This window comes from Acyrthosiphon pisum, chromosome A1, assembly GCF_005508785.2.
Source record: "Acyrthosiphon pisum isolate AL4f chromosome A1, pea_aphid_22Mar2018_4r6ur, whole genome shotgun sequence".
NCBI classification, from domain to species: domain Eukaryota; kingdom Metazoa; phylum Arthropoda; class Insecta; order Hemiptera; family Aphididae; genus Acyrthosiphon; species Acyrthosiphon pisum.
The window spans coordinates 170,212,358-170,222,302 of record NC_042494.1 but is presented as its reverse complement, the minus strand read 5'-3'; the positions used below and the strand labels follow the sequence as shown (position 1 = coordinate 170,222,302).

Here is a 9,945-nt window from a genome sequence, read left to right as displayed (position 1 = left end):
ATGAGAATTGAGAAATTTTTGTTCTCAATCGATTTTTGAAAATTTTTAATGGTTATGTGCTAGATTCTGCTAGATACTTGTAGATTATAAGCGATTTAGAGAAAAGTGTAGATATACTGTACAACGCAGGGAAAATGCTCTGTAATCCGGATTTTTGGGTTTTGAGATAATTTTAGATTCGGCCAAAGATAAATAATCACACATAATTATTACACTGTCATAGAAATTTTTTTTAGGTATACAATGACACAGGCATATTCATAGGCGCAAATATGAGGAATTTAGGGTCTAAGCTCCCCCCCCCCCCATAAATATCCATTGCACCCCAAACATTTCCTACCTCGTTTCCTACATTTTGTTTTAAGCTTATTCAATATTATCAAAGTAAGGCTTTAGGCTCCCAAATCCCAAACACTATTTACGCTTATGGGCATATTAGTACCTGGTTATAGAGTTGGTACAATACCTACTGGCTGCTGTAATAATGCATTAACTAAGTAATACGTAACTGGTACGTGTGTAAGTACCCAGTACCTACTTACTTTAGTAATAGTATTAATGATCCTGGATAATTTTTTACCAGCCCACTCGGTCACCAACCAACCACCTAAAGTGCGTACTCGGTGCCACTGGTTTTCAGCTCTTGTGTTGTTTATGATATATAATTTTTAGAGAGGTATTTTGTGCTACTTGTATAGGTACCATTACTATATTACCTACTAATAGTAGGCTACTATATTTAATCGTGTAATATCACTATTATATTTTGTTACTTATTTTTATTTTATTTGTATATTAATTCTGTGGGCCAAACCCATATATCTTTTACTTACTATACCAAACAAAAAGAAATAGGTAGGCAATGAAATGTATTACTTGGAATAATTTTTTTTTACTTCAATAAAATTATTACTGTTATCAAATTGTCCTAGGTAGTTAGTCAATTTTAGGAACAAAATGACAATTTGAAAAATTATAAAAACCTATAAAATATTAAATACTGAGTCATTATCAGATTTTAAATACATATCAGTGTTTTAATTTTAATTATGGCAGTATAAAGAAAATATTTTAAAAAACATTATTTGATAATGCTTTATGTTCACAGTAACTGAAAAACAATTAAGAAAATATAATTCAGTATGGAACCATTAAGAAATACTATTAATGATCGCGCAGTAAATTCCAAGTGAGTAGATAAACTTAATTGGTGTAGCATTTAACTTACATTTTGAAAGAATTTTATTTTATAAAACCACGTGTTTTAATAATTTATGTATTATTCAATTTGTACATTGTATTTAATTTATACACTAGCTATCTACCTCATATCAATAAAATTTAAAATCTTTTTTTTTTAGGTATGATCAAGCAATTGTTAAACAAGAAAACATTTATGTCATTGATGTTAACAAAGTTATTAAAAGTGAATATGTTGATGAAACAGACCACAATAATGATAGTTCATTATTAGAAACAGAGTAAGAATTTAATTTACATCTAAGTGTAATAAGAAATTGTAGAAAGGTGTGAGAATATTTTTATTTCGATACATTTTTTTAAATAAATTTTGTTTTTAATATATGTCCCGCTCTTGATCTGAATAGAGTATAGATTTAGTTCACTCACAAAACTTGCTTCCTATTTATGTTTAATACTGAAAATAAAAAAAAGTCAAAAAAAGCCAATTTTTAAATCTAATTTTTACCTATACAAATTTTGGTGGTAAAAATATTAATTTAAGTCAAGTATTTAATTTTTTTAAATATCAATTTTTGTTTTTGGTCTTTTGAGTTAATTAATTTTAAGCTAGGATATTAAAAAAGGATCGCTAGTAAATTTGTGCAGAATATTTGGTACCGCAGTGAGCGATTTGTAGACTAGTATTTATAATCAATGCTAGTACCGACCTAGAGTTTACTATGATTATTATAAGGTTAGTAAGATATAACTTATAATAATATGCATAAACAAATTATAACCCTGAATATTGTTTTCTGAAAACATGAAAAAAATTATAGTTATATATATAATATTAAATACATTATTACTTCCTATTATAAAATAATAATAATTTGTAAACAATATATTATTTTACTATACTTTTAAAATATATTTTTTTATGTTTACAATATACATACATATACAAACTAAAAAATATATAGTAGGTATAATAAACACCAGTAGGTATCTTATAAAAATAAATTATTGAGCTTGACTTCTTATAATATTGGCCATAACAAAATTTGAACACAATAATTTTTAAATTTATCTTGTGGTTCAAACGATATTACATCAATATGTACAAATATACTTAAAGGTATATAACATAGTAAGAGATTAATAAATAATTACAAAAAAATGATACAATTTTTTTTATAATAATATAATATAATACAGGTGTACGCTGACATTAATTTCAGATGGTTTATGACATATCAATAAGGCTCATAACTCTTTTGTAAAATCTCTTCAGAGGCGCATACAAAGCTAACCTAAGAAATTATCTTATATACCGTATGGTTTATTTAAATTAATGCATATTCAGCAAACCCCTATAATACAACTGATTGAAGTTTAAAAATGTAATTAAATTCATATAAAATGAGTTGACTATATTCTATTCGCAGAGAGTTGACCCACTTGTGCGCATGCATACTGAGCCCCTGGAACATTCAGACCCCCGAGTAGGAGACCGACGGTCTGTGATTAGTCGGCGGTGTTCGATGATCGGCAGTACTCGTCGTAGTAGGCAGCTGCTACTGGCGATGATCACCACTAGCGCTCCAAAGACGCGTTTTGAATTAACTTTAGCAAGTTAATAATCATAATTTTAAATATACATATAGTGCATAACCTATAAGTATACATCTAGCATATTGTATTTTTTTAAATGCATACAAACTTTTTTTCACTTATATTTCTAATTAAAAACAACTTATTCAAAATTTCAAATCCCACATATTACCCCATTTTATATTTATAATATTATGAACCACCTAAATAATAATTTATTAGTTAAAGACTATGAATAGTTAAATAATTCAAATTAAATTGTTTATGATACATATTATGTTGTATTTTAAGATTATTTTATCGATACAATAATCAAGAATATTGTTACCAACAATAAGGTAATATGTAAGCAAACAACTTTCAAATATAGTTACATTATATTTCATATAATTTCAATATAATATCATGACTGAAATCACCCCATTTTATATTAGTATTATTATGAATCACTAGCTGATCCCGTGCCCTTGGTTGCCCATTAAAAATGCCAACTTTATATGAATAAATAATATGTTTTTTATAGTGTAACGGTTACCATAACAACAATTTTAATCCAATGGCAACCAATAATTATTATTATTATAGTTTTGAAACCCACGGCAACCATTTATAAATAAAAATTTCCATCTGAAATCTCGGGGCCGGAGTGGCGCAGTGGTCACACAGTTGACTACGACTCACACAGTCATCGGTTCGATTCATAGCAAAGTGCAAAAAATGTGTGTGATTCTACGCAGTCACCATTTTCCCGTGCTGTCGTCCGATTGCGTCATCCGGTTTCCAACTAGGTCCCACTCCACTGGGAGTGAAGACCGCACATGTCTCCTCTTGGAGAAGGGGGTAGTATCATGAATATAGTGATATTTACATAGATAAATAGATCACATGATCTCCCTACTACCCACTTGTGATAAGCATTGTCAAAGACCTTGAGTTGAGGTCGTTTCAATGAACAAATATACAAAAAAAATCTCAAATCTCAAAATCCCGTTTGAGCACCTCATCCCGGGGTTGGTCCTCTCCCTTTTTAAATTATCCTATCTTCTGCACAGAGGTCTAATCTATATATAACCTATATTATATATATATCTTATTATATATAAAAATCTCGTGTCACGTCTTTGTCAGGGATAAACTACTGGACTGATCTTGATGAATTTTTACAATGTGTGTAATTTGGCCAAACTTAAAAGATAAGCTAATTTAAAAAGAGAGGGGGCCAACCCCGAGAGGTGTTAAAACTGGAATTTTGAGATAAGGGATGGAAATTTTTGTTTATAAATGGTTGCCATGAGTGACGTCGTATAAAATGATTCGTTATATAAATTTCAATACAGAATTATAGTGAATCGTTTTAATTCGTTGCCACGATAACAAACAAACCATTTATTATATATATTGACGATTTGTTATTGTACATATACATATTCAATCAGTATTATTATTATGCATCTATAAGAAATGATGGGTTTTTAAGCTATATAATAATAATAATAATAATAATAATAATAAACAACTATTTGCTTTACATTTAAATATACATTATAATAATATAGTATCTAAGTATAAAAATGGGAAATGAAAATCTCTGTACAGGCTAAACTCTGGAACTACTCATCAGATCTTCTTGATTCTTCTTTTAAACGAAAGAGTATTTCATGGAGAAGGTTTATATGAAAGAAAGTTTTAGGAAAATCCACCGGTGTATAATATATTGGTTGTTATTGGTTAATCATGTTTGTTGATTTGTATTATTATCTTTTATCAATATATATAAATATAATATATACAAGAAGATCTGATAAATAGTTCCAGAGTTTAGTCTGTATAGTTATAGTATGTGTATTTATATAGTTATATATATATATAAATTAATGTTTGTGGGTAGATTAGATCTCTGGGAAGAAGATAGGTTAATTTACAAAGGGTTAAATTTGTTTATTTTTATTCATCAGATTTTAGTACGGTAGGTTAGGATAGGCTTGTATAAATTGAGTATATTAATCCACTGTAGGTGGAATTAAGTAAAAAAATACAAATTTGGTATAACTTTGATACTTTGGAGTTAAATCAAACACTTGCGTACAAATAGCATGGGAAGAGCTAGTATATATATATATATAAATATCTGATCCCGTGCACTTCATTTCGTCGCCGTAATGAAATATTTTTATATTTTTTTCTCGATTTTTTATTACTGATACACTTAAAAACGAGCATGTATTATATACAGTAGGTTAGGGTTGACGGTTTTTTCGGTATACCATCAAAACCGGTATACCAGTTTTTGCACAAATACCGCTCCAACGGTATACCGTAATACCGGTACATACCGTAATACCGGTGCATACAGGAAAACATACCGTAATGTAATGTTTTTTAAAAAAATTTTACTCCCTCAGTATATCATTTCAGTGTTTTTCAGTTTTCCAGTACCACGGTTTTTCGGTATATACCGGTATTGCGGTATACCGTTTCATACCGGTACCGAATCTAATACCGCAATACCGGTTTCAAACTTCAATACCGTCAACCCTACAGTAGGTCACTTAAGAACCGTTGTACTTACCATCTCTCAACAGCCTGCATTCAGTTAACATTGAATTAGTTAATACAATGTATTTTAGAAATCATTGACTACTTCAATAAACATTTATTATACAACTATCAAAAGGTTATATAGAATTTTAATTTTGAATTATGGTTGTGCACCAACCATTTGAAATTATTCTGTATAAGAAGAGATGAGAGTCATATTTATACTCCGTTCCACGAGAGAAGAAACTCGTTTCGCGATGTCATTTAACGACCTGGAGCATTATTTACTTCAAAACATTTTGGGTGGCATCGTTATATAATACTATAACTACAAACTAGGTTTGTTTAGAGGAAATAGTGACCCAGGATGATCAAACGCCGTCAGTTACATTGCGAAAAGAGTTCCTTCTCTCGTGGAACGGGGTGTGGTAATTTGCTTTACTGAGGCAAGAGGGGGCAACAAACAATCATGCCCAATCATAATAAAATAAAAAATGTATTGATTTTACAAAAATCTGGGTTTAAATCGTAATAAATTATACGTTTGAATAGGTATATATAAATATAACTTTAGTAGGTTTGATATATTTTAATATTTTAATTAATTTATGAGCGAAATACATAATTTTCTAATTTACTATTTGAATCTACATAATATATTTTTATAGTTTTTGTTTTTTATTCAACAATTTTTAAAATACTTAATTTTTTTCAGAACTAAATGTAAAACTGAAGAAAAAGTAAACACTACAGATAGCGAAATAAAAATTGAGAAAAATGTTGGTGACGGTAATAACTTTGAAGGGACAGTTTTTAGTCAAAGCCATTCTTCAAAACTTATTAACCATGTGAATCTGGACAAAAAATCTACCGAAAGAGAATTCATTTGTGATAAATCTTTTCATATTAAATCACAAGTGAGAAAACACATACAGTCTGTCTGTAATAAAACTTTAAAAGTTCACACGAGGACACACACTGGAGTAAAACCTTTTAGATGTGGTATGTGTAAACGAACTTTTTCTACATCATCAAGTTTAAATGTGCATGGAAGGACACATACCGGGGAAAAGCCATTCAAATGTAATATTTGTAGTCAAACGTTTTCTCAATCAGCAACTTTAAAAAATCACACGAGGAAACACACTGGAGAAAAACCTTTTAGATGTAATATTTGTAATCTAACGTTTTCCCAATCAACAACTTTAAAAGTTCACTCGAGGACACACACCGGTGAAAAGCCATTCAAATGTGATATTTGTAGTAAAACGTTTTCTCAATTAGCAGCTTTAGAAGTTCACAAGAGGAAACATACCGGTGAAAAGCCATTTAAAAGTGGTATTTGTAATCGAACTTTTTCTTGTGCATCACATTTGAAATACCATACTACGACACGCACTGAAGATAAACCTTTTAGATGTGATATTTGTAGTCAAACGTTTTCTCAATCAACAACTTTAAAAGCTCACACGAGGACACATACTGGCGAAAAGCCATTTAAATGTGATATATGTGGTGCAGCGTTTTCTCAATCATTTAGTTTAACAGTGCATAAGAGAAAACATACAAAAGAAATGCCATTTAAATGTGGTATCTGTAATCGAACTTTTTCTTATGCAACACATTTTAGATATCATACTATGACACACACTGAATAAAAAACCTTTTAGATGTGATATCTGCGGTAAAGGGTTTCCTCGTTTAACATTTTTAAAAGTTCATAAGAGAACACATAATAGAGAAAAGCCATTTAAATGCAGTGTCTATAATAAAGCATTTTATCAATCGTTAAATTTAAAAGTTCATACGAGAACGCACATTGGATAAAAATCCATTTTAAATTCAATTTAAATCCAGACTTCAAATGTACACAAAAAAACGAACAAATAATGTTATAATCACTTTCTTTAAACACTGACGTCTATTGGCAATCGAGTCACAATTCTCTTTATGTATGAATTGTACTATCAGTAATATCGATATTAAGCTTAACCCAGTTACATTTTTCTTACTGACTAATCTTAAAATTATACTGATTGTTATTTTATTACATAATTGTTATCTTAACATAATTTGGTTGCATATTTCTACGTTTTTACTTAGATTATTGAATATTGTATGATTTTTTTTAGTTATTTTATCTCTTACATATTATTGTTTTCTTAACCTAGTTAATTATTTAATGATTATTTTTTTATATATTATACATGATAGAACAAAATATGTTAAACTGTTTGAATTTATTCAGGATCGAAATCTTGGTGCTATAGTTTATCTTTGTCTAATATTTCTTATGTTTTCGAATGGTGAAGTTAATATTCTGTTTTATAATAGGTACGAGAGTAAGTTGAATATTTGTTCCTAATAGAAAAGAACATTTGGAAAATTCTAAATCGTCTTATTGCTCATGAACTATCTACCTGTGTACCCTATATTATTATCATAATCTATGGTAAATACCAAATTGTAACAATAATAATATTTCTTTGCTGTTCTGTATAGCAATAGTTAATAGAATATAATTATAGAAATAATTCACAAATTAATAAAACACGGTTAATAAGAACCTTATAGTCTTTACAATATAAACTAGTAATAAACGGCCATCGTTGGCCGTGGCCCGTTGGTGACTGGCCTAATATTAAAGTGTATAATCATAAATAATCAAGGAAGGACTGGTTCTTTTTGTTTCAGCGTGCAGAATTGATTACGGTCCCGCATTTTTATTTGCTTTATTTACGTATACACCCTTCTAGTAGTACTCAAGTAGAATGTATCCATCAGCTAGTTAGTTCTGTTTTCTGAACTAAACACGTGCGGCGCCAGATTCAAAATTTTCGGCCATCTGAGAATTTAAATTTCTCAAAAAAGAATTGGCCCATTCTACATAAATATTGTAGGTTATACGTCAGGGTAACTATTTGATTTGAACACAGGTTTTTAACTCCTCTCATTGCCGTACTGACGATGGTACACATCAACAGAAAAACCTCCTACCGGCCTCAAGTAGTCGCCTCCCAGAAGTGACCTGCGTCGAACCCGTTCTTTTGCAGCTTCCTGCCCATCGCCGTCAATATCAGCTGCCAAATCTGGGGCCTCTGGAATAATCCGTCCAGTTCATCTTGGCCATCAGCGACCGTTACGATTACTATCTTATAATGTAAAGTAATACCAACTGTGTTGGTAACTGTAACGTCAGGCGATGGCCAAGATGAACTGGACGGGTTATACCCTAATTTCTCCAGGAGACTTGAGTTTCATCAACTTAACGTGATTATTCCGCCATTCGGTTACCTGCAGGACAGGTACGATTTTCAGCGTAAAAATGTTTTATTAATTTTTATTTATTGTGTAGAAAAACGGATAAATGAAATTAACATTTATAAAGAAAAACATCTAAAATAATGTATGTAGAGAATAATATCATGACGGCAAAACTACTCACTGCTACATATTTTTACAACAGCCTACTGAGTCAAATATAACATAATATTACGATGTGACTTTGAAAGTATGGTATATAATATTAAAATATTTGAACGTGTCCACTACACCATTTTAAATTTGAAAAAATTACCGTAATCCAGATACTTTTAATAACAGTTGGGGTCTTAAGATTTCCAATTGTCGCAACAATATTGTTCTATTGTAAAAAATAACATTAAAATTGTTTATTATATAATTATTGTTCTGTACGAAATCATTTCCAACCCTCTAGCCATTAAGTATACAAATTTATATTTAGATATCCCTTTGGTTTTTATAGATTATATTATTATAACACGATGGAATCGTAACGATATCTATGTTTTTCAGATTTTTCAAACCATAGACTCGTAAACCCAGAGGCGTGCTCAGGAAATTTTAATGGGGGAGGTTCAACTTTTTTTAACATAATATTCTAATCAATAAATATGAATAACGAATATTTATTATAAATCATTATGAATTAAAATGTAAACATTATAAGTAAATAGTTAAGTCATAACTATAAAACAAAGTCTAGTTTTCGTGGTTTTTTCGCAAGTTCGTCAAGAACTTCTTCAGCTAAAAGTGGTATATCAGTGTGAACAGCCAACATTGTCAGTCCATTAAGTCGTGTCTGAAAACAAATTGTAATTTTAATCTTGTATCATTTTAAATATAAAATTTAAGTTTGATAAAATTCAAACTTCTGTCATTGTGTTTCTTAGATATGTTTTCAATCTTTTTAAGCATGAAAACGTTCGTTCTGGGGTTGCTGTAGACACTGGTAAAGTACATAATATTTTAACTAAGAAACATTTGGAAACATTTCCTTCTTGCATAGCCTTAAAGCTTCCAACCCACTTTTAGGGTGTTGTCCATTGTTTTTAAGTACTGCATGCCATACATTTAACGCTGCTTTAACAATTTGTTTGTCAGTGTCAAGATAAAATTTAAGAAGTTCATCAAAGTCATCTGTATATTTTCCAGAAAACAAGCATTGAAATCCTAGAAACAATTTTCCAAAAATTAGTATATATCACGATTAAAGATATACTGGTTACACATCGAGACTGTATAACACGGCTCGAAAAGCGCGATTGAAAATGTACTGACTAGTAGCACTATCTAGTGGTCTCTTCAACT

General features: G+C 29.9%; 2 protein-coding genes across 2 annotated transcripts in view; both read left to right on the top strand.

The window, feature by feature from the left end:
- LOC100569249 (ring canal kelch homolog) overlaps positions 1-9,945 on the top strand; it is a 64,310-nt gene that overhangs the window by 18,024 nt on the left and 36,341 nt on the right. The gene's annotated exons all lie outside the window — the stretch shown is intronic.
- On the top strand, positions 1,102-7,353 carry LOC103308767 (zinc finger protein 239-like). Its single transcript, XM_008182781.3, has 3 exons — positions 1,102-1,189; positions 1,362-1,481; positions 6,050-7,353. Exons 1-3 carry the CDS (start codon positions 1,143-1,145, stop codon positions 6,990-6,992), a joined length of 1,110 nt encoding a protein of 369 aa, XP_008181003.1. The 5' UTR covers positions 1,102-1,142; the 3' UTR covers positions 6,993-7,353.

Excerpts from the sequence above, each read along its gene's own strand:
- LOC103308767 (XM_008182781.3), top strand. The coding sequence starts at position 1,143 with ATGGAACCATTAAGAAATACTATTAATGATCGCGCAGTAAATTCCAA. Across the intron at positions 1,190-1,361 it reads GATCGCGCAGTAAATTCCAA|GTATGATCAAGCAATTGTTA; the intron begins GTGAGTAGATAA and ends TTTTTTTTTTAG. Across the intron at positions 1,482-6,049 it reads AGTTCATTATTAGAAACAGA|AACTAAATGTAAAACTGAAG; the intron begins GTAAGAATTTAA and ends AATTTTTTTCAG.